Raw genomic sequence first — 20140 nt, 5'->3', positions numbered from 1 at the left:
TGTAGAGAGTGAGAGCAGTGCGAGTATAAGTAGTTGGGGAATGGCTGGGAGAAGAAGAGATGAGAGGAGGGAGGAAGAGATCAGTAGGGCGTAAGTAGTGGAAGCAATGAAGAAGATCAAGTTGGGAAAGGCCCCAGGAATTGATGGAGTGTGTAGTGAAATGCTGAGGTATGGGGGTGAGATTGTTGTGGAGTGGATATGGAAGTTACAGTATGTAGATTGGCTTGGGAAGAGGGAAGGGTTCCAGAGGACTGGAAATCAGGTATAATTGTCCCTTTATGCAAAGGAAAAAAGGAGTGAGAAGTATGTGGTAACCTTAGGGGTATTTGCCTTCTTAGTGTGACTGGTCAAATATATGGTAGAATGCATATGACAGAGGAGCTAGTTGGGGAACAAGGGGGATTTAGGAAGGGAAAAGGATGTGTAGATCAGATATTTGTTCTAAGATGTTTAGTGGAGAAGTATCTAGAGAAGGGAAAGAAAGTGTATGCTGCCTTCATGGACTTGGAGAAAGCTTATGACAGAATAGATAGGCAAGGTATGTGGAAGGTATTAAGAATATTTGGAGTCGAGGGGAAATTGTTGAGTGCTGTGAAGAGTATGTATGAAGGAGCTAGGGCTACAGTGCTAGTGCATGGTGAGCTGAGTGAGTTCTTTGATCTCAGTGTGGGACTGAAGCAGGGTTGTGTGATGTCTCCATGGCTGGTTAATATATACATGGATGAGGGTTGTAAAGGAGGTGCAAGGTAGGGCAGTGGATGTGGGGGTGGCTCTAGTGAATGAGGGTGAGATTTGGAAGATTCCGGTGTTGCTGTTTGCTGATGATACAGTATTGTTGGATGAAGATGAATGGGAGTTGCAAGATTTGGTGAATGAATTTGGGACAGTGTGTACGAGGAGGAAGCTGAAAGTTAATGTAAACAAAAGTAAAGTTATGGTGTTTGAGAGGAATGAAGTTACAGAATGTACAGTGAGGTTGGAGGGTGAGGATATGGAGAATGTGAGTGCATTCAAGTACTTGGGTAATGTGATGAGTAAGGATGGAACTTTGGGGGATGAAGTGCATGAAAGGGTTCAGCAGGGAAGGAAGGTTGTTGGTTCACTGAAAGCAGTGAAGAGAAATAGGGAGGTGAGTATGGAAGTTAAGAAGTCGCTGCATGATAGTATTGTGATCCCTCCCCTGACGTATGGAAGCGAGGCGTGGACCTTGCAAGAGGGGAACAAGTCAAGAGTGAGAGCAATGGAAATGAGTTACTTGAGAGGAGCATGTGGAGTGGCATGGAAGGACAGGTTGACGAATGAAGAAGTGAAGGAACGTTGTGGGGTGGATGTGGATGTGGTTGAGATGATTTGGAGAAATATACTGAGGTTGTTTGGACATGTGGAGAGAATGGAGAATGAAAGACTGACTAAGAGGGTGTATGTAGGTGAGGTGGAGGGAGGGGTAGACCGAGGATGAGGTGGAGGGATGGATTTGAGAGTTATATGAGGGAGGGGGGGGTGAGATGGGGGGAGGGTAGTCAAATGGTGGGTGACAGAGTGACTTGGAGGCGTTTTGTCTGTGGCCACCCTTTGTGGGATTAGGGCATCAGGCTATAGATAGATAGATAGATAGGTATATATATATATATATATATATATATATATATATATATATATGCCTTCAAAAGAATGTTCTGTGAGGAAATCAGTACAGGTTTTACAAAATCCTGCAGCTGTTATATTTATGTGATGTACTACAATTAAAAGTTCTCCATGGTGCTTTGCCGAGTGTGGTAATCCAAGGTGTGGCATATATATATATATATATATATATATATATATATATATTACCGAGTGTGGCAATCCAATGTGTGGCATATATATATATATATATATATATATATATATATATATATATATATATATATATATATATATATATATATATATATCTATATTTATACAATATATATATATATATATATATATATATATATATATATATATATATATATATATATATATATATATATATATATATATATTACTTTACAAAAAAGGTGACTCAAAAGACCTTAGTAACTATCAACCCATTAGCTTGCTATCAGTCATTTACAAACTCTTCACTAAAGTCCTTACAAACAGAATAACTACAGTGGGGCACCAATTTTCGTGCCTAATTGGGTCTAAAAATAATGCGCGAAAGTGGAATTAGCGAAAGTTGGGGCACTGTCTTTATGGCAAAAAGGCTAATTGGTTCCCGGTTATCCTAAAGTAACATCAGATTTTCATTTTCACTTGCAATACAGTACATCAAATCACTATTGTACATTGCATTGTGAGATACAAACAATAAAAACTGTACAGTACACATTATATGAGGAGAAACATACCACAGAGACCAGGTTGAGGTGTTTAATGGATGTTGGGGGTAAGTATCTGAGGCGCGTGGCTGGCTTATTTAGCCACGCCAGACGTATTGGCGCCACCTCTTGCTGCCTCGCTACCACTCTCTCTCTTTGTTAAATATACGGCAGATTTCACTGTTTTTTGCGCCCTTGTCCATGTGCTCAACTATCTTCCTTTTCATTTCATTATTATACTGCCGTTTCTTCACTCCAACACGATACTCTCTTTTAGCCTTGGCCTTTCCTCCCGACTTTGAATGTCCCGGCCACTTTTTATCACCACCACTGCCTCCCGGCCCTCCCCCCACACCACCAGGCCCTTTCCCCACACTATCAGGTATAGTAGAGGCCATTGAATCGTGAGAATCCAACACAATGGAGCTAGCACGCTCGTACACAATGGCGGGAATGGGTGGACAGAGTGTTGACATGACGTCATTCAAGATGGCGGTGGGTTGCGGGCGGGCGGTGCAGGAAATTCAAAGTTCAAAATATTGTCCCAAACCCAAAATTTGTGCGCGAAAATCGATTTTTTTCAAGCGAAAGTGGAAGTTAGGGAATATTTGGTGCATGCCGCGAAAGTGGATTCTGCGAATCCTGCTGTAGCGAAAGTTGGTGCACTACTGTACAAATTTGGAGGAAAACCACCCTCGTGAACAGGCAAGATTCCGAAGCGGGTACTTGACTACTGATCATCTACATACAATGAATCAGCTAACTGAAAAAACTACAGAATATTATAAACCACTGTGCTTAGGTTTTGTTGATTACAAAAAGGCTTTCGACTCAGTGGAGCACATAGCAATTATAAATTCATTGCGAGAACAAGGAGTGAATGTGAATATTGTAAAACTGCTTTAAAACATATATAAAGAGGGAATTGCTACAGTTAAATTACATAAGGACTCAGAAAAAATTAAGATTGAGAAAGGTGTGCATCAGGGAAGTTATTTACAGTATGTCTAGAAAGTATTTTCAGAAAGCTAGACTGGGAAAACAAAGGAGTGAACATAGTTGGAGAAAAACTAAACCATTTAACATTTGCAAATGACATTGTCCTAATCTCAGAAACAGCATAGACATTGCAAGAAATGTTAAATGACCTGAACAGAGAAAGTCTCAAAGTAGGGCTGAAGATGAACCGGAGTAAAACTTAAATAATATTTAACCCCCAAACACTAAAGAGCTTCATCAGAATAAGTGGAGAAGTTCTTGAAGAAGGCGAGGAGTACAATTACCTGGGACAAATACTAAAATTAACGAAAGATAATGATAACGAAATAAAAAGACGCATTAGAACTGGATGGAAAGCTTTTGGTAAACATAGGGATATTATGAAAAGTAGCTTGACAGTTTGTATGAAACGAAAAGTATATAACGAATGTATAATTCCAGCTATGACGTATGGTTGTGAGACTTGGAAACTGACAGAATCGATGGAAAATAAATTAATTCGTTCTCAGAGAGCAATGGAAAGGTCATTGTTGGGAATATCATTAAGAGATGAAAAGATCAACTTGGGTGAGAGAGCAGACTAAAGTCAAAGATATTATAGAAGTTATAAAAGAACAGAAATGGAGGTGGGCAGGCCATGTAGCAAGAATAAGGGATAATCGATGGAGCAAGAGGTTGACTGACTGGACACCAAGAGATTGTAAGCATAGCAGAAAAAGGCCAGACAGGAGGTGGAGGGATGAGATAGAGAAATTTGCAAGGAAAACGTGGCAAAGATTGGCTCAGTCAAGGAATTCACGGAGAAGGTTGGGGGAGGCCTTTGTTCGGCAGTGGACTTGTAATGGCTGGTGATGATGATGATGATGATATACATCTGATAGCAATCTGAAGCATGCGGCAGAAGAGTACGAGAAGGTAGTATGTTGTCTGATGTTCAGGAAGGCCTGATAAATACAGAAGACAGGATATATTGCAGGTTGGTAATTGATGGCAAACTTCTGCCTGTGATAGAACATGTTCTCACTCTAGATACTGACGAATGAGGGGCTGTGGTGTGTTTCTTCCTTTGAAATTCAGCATGCTCTTAAACTTTCGTGTGAGCCGGTAATATGCGAAATTGCCTCTTAGGGCCTCATCACAATGAAATCGCAGTAGGACATATTCTTATGCAAATTATTTGAGAGTGTAGGCTTGGGCAAAAGTTGGAATAAAAATTCCCCGTTTCAGTGGTCCTGGTATATGGTTTGTCGCTATCACTTCATCATGTCTTTCACTGAGAAACGAAGTGTCCATTATGTGGCCAAAAAAAATCGGGATGGTCCTATTTCAACTCTTATCTCAACTTACCATGATCGGATAATGCTGCAGTATATCATAAGCAACGTTGGGTCTGGTTAGTACTTGGATGGGTGACCGCCTGGGAACACCAGATGCTGTTGGCATCCCTACATGTCAAGTGGGGTTGGTGGAGGATTGGTGCCCCTCCCTGTAAAACAATTAACTCTAAGCCATTGGCCACCCCGTCTGGGATACATGGCGTCTGGCAATGAATGAATGGATGAATAATATGTCCGAATCCAACCTCAGTTACACAAGACCCTAGCTGCGGTACTCAGAGTATGCTTCTCTTGAGCAGCTGCATTCCAGTGACTTCATTACAGTGGTGATGGGATTTCTTATAATGACAGGATGTAGGTAACCAGGAAACTTCATAAATTCAAGCTTTAATCATGGGTGTATAATTTCATTGATAACAATTTTTGATATACCTGTAATCAGGAACTAATATATGTTTTCATAGTTGTGATAGCTGACCAACTGGTTTTAAAATATATTACTATTTAAGGTACACTAGCTCTAAAAAGTATCTGTGCATAATTTCGCACTAAACAGTCTTACACCACAGGAAATGGCTGTTGCACATGCCCAATAATTCCACCCCACATTGGTAAACCTGCTTTCATGAGGATGCATTATATCGCATGCATGTGACATTTCCTAGTCAGTAGTGTTACATAATATTCTGATGATCAAATACTGAACTTCCTGGTTGAAGATAGCGTACATGCATGAAAAGATTAAATAATACTTGGTATTTTGTATGTGTAGACGACTGCCCGCACCCGACCTGCTCCGACCACGGGTTCTGTGTATCGGGAACCTGCGTGTGCCAGAGGGGGTGGCGGGGAGCAGACTGTGCCAGCAGGGACGATGCAGCCCTCCAGTGCCTGCCTGACTGCAGCCACCATGGCAACTACGACCTGGAGAACCACCAGTGTGTCTGCGAACCGGAGTGGACTGGACCGGAATGTGACACACGTAAGCTACCATGCCACCATAGTTATATAGGATACCCAGCATATTATATATATATATATATATATATATATATATATATATATATATATATGGTACAGTGGTAAAGCATGCTTTTTCGCACATGGGAGAACCAGGGTTCGCGCCCCGCCAGGGTAAGAAACTTTAGGAGTGTTCACCTGGCCATGTACTGCTTTGGCGAATGTAAGGAAGCTGTGGTTGAACCAGTGTCGCATATTCTAAAGTATCTTTGCACCCAGTCGGCTTGTGCGGGGCGATTACACTTGGTTCACAGAGTACAGACACATCCAAAGCCACTCCAGTACTGCAGTCACAGTAATAAGCACTTCTCACTTTACATACAGTCTCTACCAGATAGCCTAAGCCACTCAGTAGAGATACATAGGCTGTATCGTCCCCACTTCGGTTGGGATAGGCTGGTCCTGCGGTGGACACTCAGACTGCTGAAGATGATGATATATATATATATATATATATATATATATATATATATGCATGCGATAAGTATTTATATATATATATATATATATATATATATATATATACAGGATATATATATGCATGCGATAAGTATATATATATATATATATATATATATATATATATATATATATATATATATATATATATATATATATATATATATATATATATATATATATATATATATATATATATATATATATATATATATATATACACAGTACAGTATATTATTAGTTATTGCTTTGTTGCTTAATTCAGTTAGTTTGGTGACAGTTGAATTTGACACGACTTTAATCAAGTGGTACTGGCAATAAAAAGAAATAATGGAAAGTTACAGAGCGATAGTTGAAACCTAGATAACTGCGAAATGATAACAGGTGGATGGGAAGTAACACCTGAGCTACTCCAGCCTGATGACATATTATATATTCACAACCATCCGATTTTTCTCAGCAGGATAGATGCCTAGTATCAAAATGTGTTAATGATGACCATAGCTATCCTAGTTCTAAAATCCTGTTGTCAGCTTAGTTATATAGCCTGAAAGTAAGAAGGTATATTAAATGTCGTGGGTTTGAGAGGTGGAATCTAGGGTGCAGCTGGTGTGAAAAGAGGGAGACCGCTGTGTCGTGTGTCATTCTCCTCTTTCTTGGTGATTCATTCAGCGTGTTACACATTAACATTTTCTTGTGTGCTGTTTATATCAGTTTAACATCGACACAGTTTGCTTCAGTAGCATAGAAGACGATACTGAGGTGTAATATGAACAAAACATCATTCAGAAAGAAGTGACACGATATCTCCAAAAGTTACATGTAATAAATACATCAGTGTAAGAGGTTTGTAACACCACCACCTCTTTAATCATGTGTTTTTTCATATTTTATACTTTTTAAAAACTATTTTGAATTAAAATATGTTTTGTATATCAATGTAGACTGCTTGAATAATGCAATAAGATATTAACGTACTATTTGTAGAAATAAAATGAAAAAAGCTGAGGCGCTAGGGAGCCTCATTAACTGATGAGAAGATGGAGCGTGTGGAGATTTCTCAGTACTTCTCTGTTGACGATTTATGCAGCACATAACACCTCAGTATCCTTCTTTGTTTTACTGATGCAAACTGTGCCAATTTTAAAAAGATACAAATAGCATACAAGATAATGTAAATGGGTACTGTACAAAATAAGTCTATGAGGATGAGATGCTACGAAGCTTCCTGAATGTCCTGAAGAAGAAGAAGGCTTAGATTAATCCTGTCGACTTCACGAGGATCACCTACCCCCTCAGTCTGATGACCTGTTACTCATTAGCAGTATTTTTGCTATCTAGCCATTTTATACATTTGGGAAAGACTGGAAACAGTTCTTTGTAGCTGAATAAAACTGCTTATAGATAGCAAACAAAGTAGAAAACACATCACAGCCTAACCAAAATAAACTAGAAAACACGTCACTGGATACCAAACTAGAAAACAAGTCATTGAATAGCCAACATAAACTAGAAAACTTGTCACAGGATAACCAAAATAAACCAGAAAACATCACAGGATAACCAAAATAAACTAGAAAACATGTCACAGGATTGCCAAAAAAAAATCAAAACCACATCACAGCAGCGCCAAGATAAACTAGAAAACACCAAGATAAACTAGAAAACACGTAGCAGAATAGCCAAAATCAACTAAAAAATGTGTCACCGAATTGTTAAATGAACTAGAAAATACGTCACCGGATAACCAAAATAAACTACAAAATACATCACCGGATGGCAAGAATAAGCTAGAAACCATGTGACTGGATTGAAGGTGTTAAGACAGTCACTTTTCATTGTGGGGCTTCCCCCAGAATACAAGCCGCAGTAGTCAGTTTACACCTACTGTGCTGCTGGGTGAACAGGAGCAAGGAGGGGAAACAGACTCGGTCCATGAGTCGTATCAGCTCAAGAATCGAATTTGGATTCTGCCATTTGCATACTGGATTACTGACCCCCTCGTATTTCCAAGGGCCATTTTCTTGGTGGCATAGGAGCCTCGTAGCATCTCGTGAATAGTTTATTCTGCATATTAAACTGTAGTATTCTCTCGTATGTTGTTTATATACTAATGTAGACACAACCTAGATTGTATCTGTGATGTACGAGGGGATAATGAGGTGTACTTTGCAAAACTGAATCGCTTGAGAAGCATTACAAAATCTCTACAGGCACGTAGCATACCACTGCTAATTAGAGGCAATAACTTTTTTTGCAGGTGTATGTGACTTGGACTGCGGTGACCACGGCAGGTGTGAGGGCGGGGCCTGCCTATGCTCGCCCGGATGGTCAGGCGATCGCTGCAACCTCATGACCTGCGACCCAAGGTAAGTTGACTTCTCACTGTACAATCATCCACAAATGTTGTGTTGTCTGTCTCGGGTTTCGTGAATCTTGTCAGTATAAAAGAGTTCATCTGAAACAACAGGGAATCAACACGAACTAGGGCCTTGAATTAGCAAGGGCCCAAAGGTAAGTATGATAAGGTGTTAGGAGGTGAGGTGGGCCGGGATCGACAACACAGCTTTAGTGGATGACTGTCCTTCCCACACCCATTGAATTCGATTATGCCATTAATTATTCCATTCTTGCAGCCGTCAGAGATGTTATTTGGCTTTGGAGTGGCTTCCCGTTGCCCAGAAGGCAAAAATAATGAATAAATAAATAAAAGTAAATAACTAAAAAATTAAATAATCCAGAAGGATGACAGAAATCTTACCTGTGTTATTCTTGCCTTCGCCGGACAGTTTAATTCAGCCTAGGGGTGGTCATGACTTCGTCTAATGGTTCATCTGGATCTGTATAACATCTGTAATACGTACTTCTCCCATTCCCCCTCTCCCATTGGTGGAGAGTTTGCTTCTTTGTTCATCATTTTGATGTGAATGACAAAGGCCAAAGATTATCGTTTTGTACCATTTGCTCCAGGTGAGTTGGTTTCTTATAATTCAGATGTGTTACTTAGCACCATGAATTCAAATATATGGTGGAATATTTTGGGTGTGGATGATATACGAGTATTGTGAGGTGCACAGTACTTGGGCCGTCACGTTACAGTACTTCTTTATGTCAAAGCTGTATTCTCGATGGCATGATTCTTCGTTGCATTTACTCCTGAACTATTTGTTTCTCTTAACATCTTCTCGGAAGCTATTAATGGAAGCTGTGTCAGATTTGTACTGATATAAGTAACAGTGAAGTGGATATTAAGATGTAATGTGCAATTTAAATCACTTTCGAAGAGGCGTTACAAAGTTCCCTTTCAGTCCACAAGAGTGCTGCTCTGTGCCACCACTTATAAGTCAGCACCACCAGTTATGTGCTGTTATGTTAATACTCTTGGGTAGGTCAACATCGTCGTATTGTTTGTGGTAAATGTTTGATTCTGCTTCTAGAAAACATACTGTACATATAAACTCCTTCAAAATACTCAGAAAATGTTCTGGAAGAAGGTGAAGAGAGTAAGACAGGGTGGCAGTGAAGTTAGCAGGGGAGTGAAAGATAAAAATGGTAGATTACTAGTAGAGAAGGGAGAAAAAGTGAGCAGATGGAGACAACACTTTAAGGAATTGTTAATCATAGAGGATGGAAGTAATGCGAGTATAAGTGGCTGGGGAATGGCTGGGAGAAGGAGGGAGGTGCTAAGACAAGAAGAAATCAGTAGGATAGAAGTTGTGGAAGCAATGAAGAAAGTCAAATTGGGGAAAGCCCCAGGAATTGATGGAGTGTGTGGTGAAATGCTGAAGCATGGGGGAGAGATAGTAGTAGAATGGATATGGAAGATGTTCAGATTGGCCTGGGAGGAAGGTAGAGTCACAGAGGATTGGAAGTCATGTATAATTATTCCCTTGTGCAAAGGAAAAGGGGAAAAAGAAGTGTGTGGTAATCATAGGGGCATTTGTCTTCTTAGTGTAATAGGAAAAGTGTATGGTAGGATACTTATTGACAGTTAGGGAAAGAACAGAGGAATTAGTTGGAGAAAAACAGGGAGGTTTTAGGAAGGGAAGAGGTTGTGTAGATCAGATATTCATTCTTAGATCTTTAGTGGAAAAGTTTCTCAAGAAGGGAAAGAAGTTGTATGTGGCTTTCATGGATTTGGAGAAAGAATATGACAGGGTGGATAGACAAGGATTGTGGAAAGTATTAAGAATTTATGGAGGAGATGGAAAGTTGTCAAATGCTGTGAAGAGTATGTATGATGGTGCTAAGGCTGCAGTGCTTGTGGATGGTGAACTGAGTGAATTTTTCTCTTTGAAGGTTGGGTTGAAACAGGGATGTCTTGTGTATCCATGGTTGTTCAATCTGTACATGGATGGGGTAATAAAAGAGGTACAAGGTAAGGCAGTGGATGTTGGAGTGGCCCTGGTGAGAGAGGGTTATGTTTGGAAACTCCCTGTACTGTTGTTTGCAGATGATACTGTATTGTTAAGTGAAGACGAAGGGGAGCTGCAAGGCTTGGTGGATGAGTCTGGGAGTATGTGTAAGAAACAGAATCTAAAGGTGAATGTAGGGAAGAGTAAAGTGATGATCTTTGAGAGAGGCGAAGTCAATGAATGTACAGTGAGGTTGGATGGCAAGGAAATGGAAAATGTGAGTACGTTTAAGTACTTGGTTAGTGTGATGAGTAAGGATGGAAGTTTGGAGGGTGAAGTGCTTGAAAGGGTGCAGCAAGGAAGTAAGGTTGCTGGTTCCTTGAAAGCAGTGATAAGAAACAGGGAAGTGAGCATGGAAGTGAAAAAGTTACTACATGACAGTATTGTGATACCAACTTTAACGTATGGAAGTGAAGCTTGGACGTTGTTGGAAGGACACAAGTCAAGAGTGAGAGCAGTGGAAATGAGTTATTTAAGAGGAGCCTGTGGAGTCACATGGAGAGACAGTCTGGCAAATGAGGATATAAAGGAGTGTTGTGGTGTGGATGTGATAGGAAGTGTTAGGAGGAACACACTGAGGTGGTTTGGCCATGTGGAGAGGATGGGGGGTGAGAGACTGATGAGGAGAGTGTATGTGAGTTAGGTGGAGGGGGGGAGAGGGAGGGGGAGGCCAAGGATGAGATGGAGGGATGGAGTGGAGAGGTATATGAGGGAGGGGGGTGTGAGTTGGGAGCAGGGCAGTGAAATGGCTGAGGACAGGGCGACATGGAGGTGGTTTGTTTGTGGCCACCCCATGCTGGATTGAGGCGTCTGGCAATAGACAGATAGATAGCTAGAGAGGCTGCAGCGGAGTACAGTGCAACCATCTTGGGAACAGGTTTCCAGGTTCAGTCCTGCAACTAAGAGCTACTGGAGTCAGGGGAACCTTCTTCGTTTGAACAACAGACTACTGGAGCGTCAGTGGGAGACACCCAATGGCGTCAGCAAGTATTGGCAAGTGGTGGTTCCGGAGAAAATTAGGTCTGACATCTTGGATGAGTCCTATTACCAGATCACTAGTGGGCACCTAGGAGTGAAGAAAACTCTAAGCTGGGTGCAACAGAGGTTCTACTGGACTGGCTTGTTGAATATGGTGTCAGGTCTGTGATGTATGCTCTGCCAAGATGGGACCCACGAAACATGGTTACACCCCTCTTCAGGTGTACCAAGTGGATGCAGCAATGGAAAGAGTCGCAGTGGACATTGCTGGACCTCTGCCACTTACTGAAAGAGGAAAATGGCAAATTGTATGTGTGTCGTCATAGACTACTCCACGAAGTGGCCAGAAGCCTATGCCATCCCCGATCAAGAGGCAGTAACTGTTGCTCAGGTGTTGGTTGACCAGTTTTTCTGCCTTTTTGGGATGCCATAAGAGCTACATTCAGACCAGGGTAGAAACTTGGAGTCTACTATGTTCCACGAGCACTGCAAGTTACTGGGGATTAAGAAGACCAGGATGACCCCACTAAGGCCACAGTCAGACGGGATGGTGGAGAAATTCATCTGGACCCTGGGGCAAGAACTGGCCAGGCACTGTGTAGAGGGACAGAGGGAATGGGACCAGAAATTACCTGCTTTTGCTGATGGCATATCAATCTGCATCCCATGATTCTTCTGGCTGCACCCCTGCAAAACCGATGCTAGAACACGAGTTATGATTGCAGTTGATCTCATATGGAAAGATCGCTTGGTGAAGAGCTGCCTACTGACACCTCCAGCTATGCAAAGCATCTTCAGGAAAGGCTGGCTGAGGTACATCATCAAGTGCTAGGAGCCCATAAGTTTTCAGGAGGATTGATGAAGCACAAGTATGATGCCAGGGCAAGTTAAGTGAGCTTCAAGGATGGTGACAAAGTTTGGCTATACAATCCTCAGCGGAAGAAAGGACCATCACCGAAGCTGCAGAGCCTATGGGATGGGCCCAGCACTGTGATAGACTGCCTGTCAGATGTTATGTACCTGATTCGGGAAGGCAGGAAACCTCGCCCAGAGGTGGTACAAGTGAATTGTCTGTGGCAGTACCATTGGCCAGGACAGTACAGCTGAGATGTCTCCGAGGAATCATGCTCATCCCCAGCCAAGGATATTGAGGAGGGCCAAGGAGCTGAAGTACATGAGGAAGAGGACCAAGACCCTTCTAGGAGGAGTGGACTGTGATGAGGAGCAAGGACGTTGTCGGAAGCAGCATAGGAGAATACCTGATAAGGTGAAGGATTAATTTGTATATAATTAGATGTTTCATTATGATAAATTATTATGTGTGTAAGTACTGTGTAGTTTTGTCGGGACAATAAAAGGACTAGGGAGGGGGTAATGTTGAGAGGCGGGATCTGCTAGATTGGAAGGTTCTCAGTACTTCTCGTATTTTTTCAGTACAAGTCAGAGTTGCCAATTAGCCTGTGATTTGTGAGCGTAGGTATTTTGTAGAGTTATACATTGAAGTTTATGCTCTTTTTCTCTATAAGTACTGGAAGGTTCTCAGTACTTCTCGAATTTTTCAGTTACAAGACAGAGTTGCCAGTTATTCTGCTATTTGTGAGCGTAGGTATTTTGTAGAGCTATGCATTAAAGTTTATGCACTTTTTCTCTAAAATGTTTAATGATATGATTGTTTGTTAAATTATGTAATTTTATTTCAGGTTGCTAAATTCAGTACACTCAACCCTCGGCTATCACGGGTTCTGCTATAGCATATCTCGCTATCACGCCTATATAAAAAACTACCCAAATACCTTTATCACGCACTAAATGCCCGCTATCACGCACCGGAAATGCTCGAAATTTTAAAGAAGGCCGGGCTCCAGTGCTCCGCCCAGCCAACAAAAGCTTCACTCCGTGATAGGTCGTGTGACGTCAGCACCAGCTAAGCACTGATTGGCCGCCCGACCGAGTCTCCTGCCTGCCAAACTATGCAAGTGCGCACCCTCAGACCGTGAACAGTGACAGCGAGAACAATAACCTTTTTCATTATATAAACATGGCCAACGTACCCCCTCCACGTCCGCCTACCATCACCCAACATAATGCTTCGGCACCTAGCAGGGAAATAAAGAAAAGGAAGAACCTAAGTTATGCAGATAAACTGGAAATGTGAAACTTATAGACAATGGAGAGACCAAGCGAAGTGTGGGGAAGAAATATAACATCAGTGAATCAACTGTGAGCGGTATTTATAAGAATCATGATCACATCATAAAACATGGTCATTTTTGGACTATTGTATGTTAATATGTGGTACAAAATGGGTATCTTAGGGGTAAAGATTGAGGTAATGGCACCAATTAGAATTATTTCCATAAGTTCTTCAGTTCGGCTATCACGGTTTCGGCTATAGCGCAGCCATAGCAGGACCAATTAGGAGTGATAGCCGAGGGTTGAGTGTACTGTAATTTAGAGTGTTACTTAGTGTAAGAAAACTCAGGGGTATTTTGAATGTCTCCTTGGGGTAACTGTTGCTCCTTTGAGAATGTACTAAAGCTTTGGAGAAGTAGGGAAGACTATATAGGTGAAAGAACGTAGAGGAGTCAGTTTCATATCAATTTTTGTTTCAGCATCAGTTCAGTGTCACTGTTGCCTAGTGAAGATTGTATAATTCCGGTACTGGTGAAAACCATGAAGTATAGTTGGCAAGCATTAAGTGTAAGTATTTGGTGAATAAAGACAGTGAACTTGAGAAGCCAGTGTTTATTTACCACACTTGAGCCAATCTTATTGAAAGGTTGACCATAGGAAGAACAACTCACTTGGCAACATCCTTCCTATACTGAACTCCTGCTGTTGAAGCCTGTGGCAGTTTGGGACGGTGACATAACAGTGTTATTAAATTATATATCTGATGGTGACATGTCAAGATGATAACACTATCAGGCTGCTATACTCAAATGAATAAAGTCAGTTAATGTTAGCTGGAATAAAATGCCAGAGTTATCCTGATCATTAGCCACTGATGTTCTTATGGCTAACCCTCCAGTGGATAAAATTGTCTAAAGTTATCTAGAGTTGCCCTTTAACCACATTCATGATTCATTGGCTACTCCACAATGTGCAGTATTGTGATGTAGGTATTTTATCCTCTGATATAACATCTTAGCCATTCTTTACTACCATAAGATAGGCTGTCAGGAAACTGTTTTACACCACCAGTACAAGTTGTTACTGTTGGCATCATTTTTTTTTTTTTTTTTTTAGCTACTTTCAAATATTATATTGAAATCATAATCAAGCTTGGCCTGTGCTGTACAAGTCATTACTAGTAAAATAAGTTGTACAGTTATGAATGCTTTAAATCAAATCTTGTGTGTTATTTAAATTAGAATGATTATTTTGTAGTCAGAGTTAAACAGTAGACAACCCACAGAGGAGTCAGTATAATGGAAGTTGTTATATTTATCATCATCATTTCATTCATCATCTAATTAATGTTGCCCCAGGAGCTTAGGAGCCCCGGGCTAGACAAGTTGGTCCTGACACTCATCCCTGAGTGGCATTATGTGAGCAATAAACCCCAACCATCCCTTGGATATAAACCTGCACCGGCTCAATCCAACTGGAACACCTTAATTGTCCACCAAACCACCAGGCACCATAATTTGGTTATGTGGTTACCACCCAGCATAGTAAAAGGTTTCCTGGTGTACAGATTACCATTTGGCTTGTCACTCAGCGTAGAGTCACCTATAGACAGAAGGAAGAGGAAAGAATGAAGTAAGGAATGACAGAAGAGGAAGGATGGAAAGAAGGAAGAGAGGAAAGGGCAGACACCCGAGAGCAGCACTACAATTATTGGGTGGATGATGAGTGCCCCCACCAACCACTTTTACAGTTATTATTCTGTATGATAATGCTGGGAAGTTTAATTATTTACCTGGGATCATTTCAGTGTAGGTCTTGTACAGTTACAGACTAGGCTTTGTACAGTTTTTCACTATCCTGTACAAAACAAACAAACACTCACAGTGCAACACCGACACCCTGCAATTCTATAGGCCCGAATATTTGATTTTGTCCTCTGACCTTGACTATCAACCGACTGCTCTCAAAACTGAATTTCTTAGTTCTTGTCAGTGCCTCAGGGTTAAAAATTGTATCAAAACTATTTGACCTGACATTACCCTGTAACCTTGACCTTTGATGTATTATTCTTGTAGTTGAATCTCTTCATCCTTGGCTGACCTCAATCCTTTCACCAAGTTTGGTTTAAATTGGATCAAAACTGTAAGTTATTGAGTCGAACATTTAACCTTGCCTGGTGACTTTGATCTTTGACAGTTTTTTCTCAAAACTGAACCACTTCATCCTTGCTGTACCCTAAACCCTGTTCTTGAAACTGAATCACTTCATCCTTGCTGTACCCTAAACCCTGTTCTTGAAACTGAATCATTTCATCCTTGCTGTACCCTAAACCCTTCCACAGAGTTTGGATGGGTTTGGTTTGGATGGGTAAAGCATTCCTGTTAACCTCTTTGCAAAACTGATGTCAAATCCAAGTCAATGAAAACTATCATAGGAAATATGAGAAGAGCACCCAATACTAATTTAACAAACCAGACCCAACCAATTTAATGTATATTTTGCTAAATGAAGGACAGGGCTCAATCCCTCTCAGCCCCCACCCCTACTCTGCCACTGCTAGTACAGTATAATTTTTTACTAGAGGGCTTTTTTGGAGTAAATTCTTTTGGCAGTACAGTAGTCAGAATAAGACAAAATTACATTACACCGAAGAAGCTAATTTAGTGTACCAACAACTGTAGCTTACATACAGATAGCAGTCTTTTCATGCTGTAACAAATTTTTGTTGCATACTGTTCTACTATGTTTTTTGACAGATGTGAGGAGCATGGCCAGTGTAAGAATGGGACATGCATATGTATGACTGGATGGAATGGCCGTCACTGCACACTGGCTGGCTGTCCTGCTGATTGCTCTGGTAATGGTGCCTGTGTCATGGAGGAGGACGAGTGGAAATGTCGCTGCCAAAGTGACTGGGAGGCGCATGACTGCTCTGTCAAGCTGGAGACAAATTGCGATGATAATAAGGATGATGATAATGGTTAGTACATTACTTTTAGCTCACTGTAATGGATTACTGTACTGTATAGCTATTGTTATATGATACTTATATAGTTTAATTAAACTGTTGTATCATCATGATATATACCCCAGTTGATTTAAATCATTTGCAGTACTGTATTTTATTACAGTAGTCCCTCAATTATCTGACATAATAGAGCCAAAGGCACGTCCGGGTAGTGACAGTGTCCAGATAATGAACAATATCCCCCTACTATACCCAGACCCTACCCAACCTCCAACCTTTACCTAACCTATTTGTACAGTACCTTTGCCTACTTTGGCAGTGTTTTCCAGTCCTTCAGGTATATTTAGACATCGAAACACACATAGGAATATCCAGAGTAATGCTTAACACCAAGAAAACCATACAAAAAAAAAATGAAAACCAAAAAACACCCTACCTATAACTTTCACTGCTGTATGTACAATACAGTACCCCTCATAATTTTAGCACCGTTTTCAGGCCAATCTGCCATATTTAGACATCAAAACACACATAGGAATATCCAAAGTAATGTTAAACACTAAGGAAACAATGCTATAAAACCACTGAAAACCAAAAAAAAACATACTTATACTCTTCTGTATGTACAGTATCCCTCCTAATTTTGGCACTGTTTTCAGGTCAATCTGCCATATTTAGACATCAAAACACATAGGAATATCCAAGGTAATGCCAAACACCAAGAAAACAATGCAATAAAACCAATGAAAATAAAAAAAACACCCTACCTATACACTACTGTATATACAGTACCCCTCCTAATTTTGGCACTGTTTTCAGGTCAGTCTGCCATATTTAGACATCAGAACACACATAGGATTATCCATATTAATGCCAAACACCAAGGAAACAGTGCATAAGCAAAAAACATCCACAAAAAAACTCAGGACAGTTGGTAAATAAGTTTTTTGACACCAGAGATGGCTGCTCCTGGGCTACAAAAAAAATCCATGGCCAAATATGCCACCGGAAATTGGTTAAATTGGTATAAATGGTATACCATTGCCTTCTCTTGTGTTTATTCTGTAAGATATGCTAATAAAAACACAAAAAACTGATGAGTAAAAGTACTGAAATGCAGTGAGAATAAATAGTGTTCCAGAGTAAAACTTACCTTCATCCTACTGCAAAATTTTCCCAGCACCTTCCAATAGTTAAGCATATGTCTAGATTCTGAATTTCATGAACTTTCTTGTGGTCACTTTGCAGTTTCGACATGACCAATAGTATTCAAATAATTCACAAAAAAATTTAAAAACTCCTGAGTCAGTGCTATCAGCACAAAGGAGGGGAGGAACTGAGGGAGTAAGGGGAGGAGCCAGGAGGTTATGGAGGAGGGCCAGGAGGGGGGGAGAAGCGAGGTTATGGGCAGGATTTTTACCCATCTGTCATGAGGCAGATGGGCGCTTTTACCGTACACTTACTCTTGGCTTGTGGTCTGTGTTAGACGCATGGTGGCCATTCGTAAACACAACTCCCAGTGACCGGGTGACTTTGAACATTCAGTAGCGAGGCAGAATGCTTCTGTCACTGAACATGTACTCGTGGCTTGTGGCCCGTGTTCAACATGTGGTGGCAGTTGGGAAAGACTTAGCCCAGTGGCCACGCAACTTTGGACATTTGGTGATGATGTGTATGGACATTTTGACACTGCTTATGGGTTACAGTCATATTACTCAGGTGCTGGAGGCTCATTGGGAGTGATCAGACCAGCGTGCAACTTTGACCAATCAATACAGAGGTGGACGGATAATTTAGCTCTGGTTGTGGGTTACGGCCTATTTCCCGCTTACGGCTTGAGCCCAGCAGCCATGATACCGAATGTTTGAACATGTCGGCTGGCCGGCCGAAGTTCTCGGGGACTTTTATGTCTAAATAATAGCAAGTAAATTTGGATAATGGTTTAATAGAGCCAAGGTCCAGTATCCGGATAATGAACATTTCCGGATACTGCACATCCAGATAAGTGAGGATTACTGTAAATGTTACTGTACTGCATTATGCACTTTACAATGCTCAGATTTCATCATCACCCTAGACTAATTTCTTTCATTCACATAGGTAGGAATATCCAGAGCGCAGCTTAGGTTCTCAGTGGGTATTTGAATAAATAAAGAAAAGTCCCAGGTAGAATTTCATGCACTGTAGGAGGCTGTTAGACTACATTGCAGAGAGCATGCAAATAGGAAGCTGCCCCATCCCTCATAACTGTCCCATTAAAGTCACATTTTACAACACTTCAGAAAAACAGTTGATCCCCAGCTTGTGTGGTTTCTGCAGACAATTTTTCCTCTTAAGCTGTCAACACAAATGTAACTCATTCACCTTGTACGCGGAGGTGTCACCACATACGTGGACTGATATTAGCCAGATAGTGGTAGTAATAGTAGAAGTTGGTGTGATGCGATGGTAACTAAATAATAGTGATGGTAGTTGTAGTGATGGAAGTTGCGGTAGTGATGGTACTGTGATGATACGTGTGTTGTGGTAATGGTGGTAAATGTAGTAGTGATGGTAACTGATGGTAGTTGTAACAGTGGTAATTGTTACGGGGTTTTAATATAAATGCAATTATTAAAGGATAATGTTCAATAATACTGATAGCAGGAACAAGAACTGTCTTGCTAAATCAAGCAAAGTTTACTTTACGCTGGCTTGCTTCGCACGGTTCTCTAAGAACGAGAATTTATAAACTTTCTCAACAGTACACAACAGAGACTAATTCCTCACAATGAAACTGCTGTTTATTGGTACTGTTAGCCTCTGGAGAAAGTGACTTCACCCCTGACAATAAATAACTAATACTATAATAATATCATATTCTTGCTGAGGCGTTAACTCCTAGAAGGCACAACAGATTTTAAGCTTAATACAACAAGACTGGCCTAAGTACCAGTTATGAATAGCAAAGCATTTATGCAAGCTAGGAGCTAATAGTGAAATAAGCTTAATTATGGAGAAATGAAACACGAGTTTACATTACATTAAGCTCAAAGAAAAAGAACTATTAAATTTATTGATTACAAAGAAATAAATTTAATGTTACATTTCAAAATCAAATTAATGAGATTGCACTCACTCACTCACTCAAAGGCTAAATTCTTAAACCTAGGAAAACAACATGCGGCGCAGCTGGCCGGCATGTGAGGAAACAGCACACTTAACTAAACTCTTAAGTCCAGGAAAACGAAAAGAAAATACTGGTCAAAGAGTGGACTAAGCGGATGACTGGGTGTCGTTACTGGAAGGACACTGCACTAGCTTAAGTCTCTCGCCGATCAAACTACTGTAGGTGGGCATACGATGGCGGTGGCAGCTGCGTCGTAGGAAGGACACTACCACACACTACCTATTTCCGTGGCGCTCAAACCTTGATTGACCAACTTGTGGGAAAGACGGGAGCGCTATGGCCGCATTTTTAACAGCTAGAGTGAGCGAAATGCGCCC

At 40.9% G+C, this 20140-nt stretch overlaps 1 protein-coding gene across 1 annotated transcript in view; it reads left to right on the top strand.

Moving 5' to 3' along the window:
- LOC145393992 (teneurin-m-like) overlaps positions 1-20140 on the top strand; it is an 839265-nt gene that overhangs the window by 523457 nt on the left and 295668 nt on the right. The window contains exons 9-11 of the mRNA XM_080267963.1: positions 5454-5663; positions 8421-8529; positions 16443-16666. Coding sequence (XP_080124089.1) covers positions 5454-5663; positions 8421-8529; positions 16443-16666 — 543 coding nt within the window. The remainder of the gene's footprint in view (positions 1-5453; positions 5664-8420; positions 8530-16442; positions 16667-20140) is intronic.

This window comes from Coenobita brevimanus, chromosome 26 (genome assembly GCF_032717465.1).
Source record: "Coenobita brevimanus isolate Jiangsu-jjx chromosome 26, ASM3271746v2, whole genome shotgun sequence".
Classification (NCBI taxonomy): domain Eukaryota; kingdom Metazoa; phylum Arthropoda; class Malacostraca; order Decapoda; family Coenobitidae; genus Coenobita; species Coenobita brevimanus.
The sequence above is the reverse complement of the archived record's forward strand: the minus strand, read 5'-3'. Positions and strand labels throughout refer to the sequence as shown.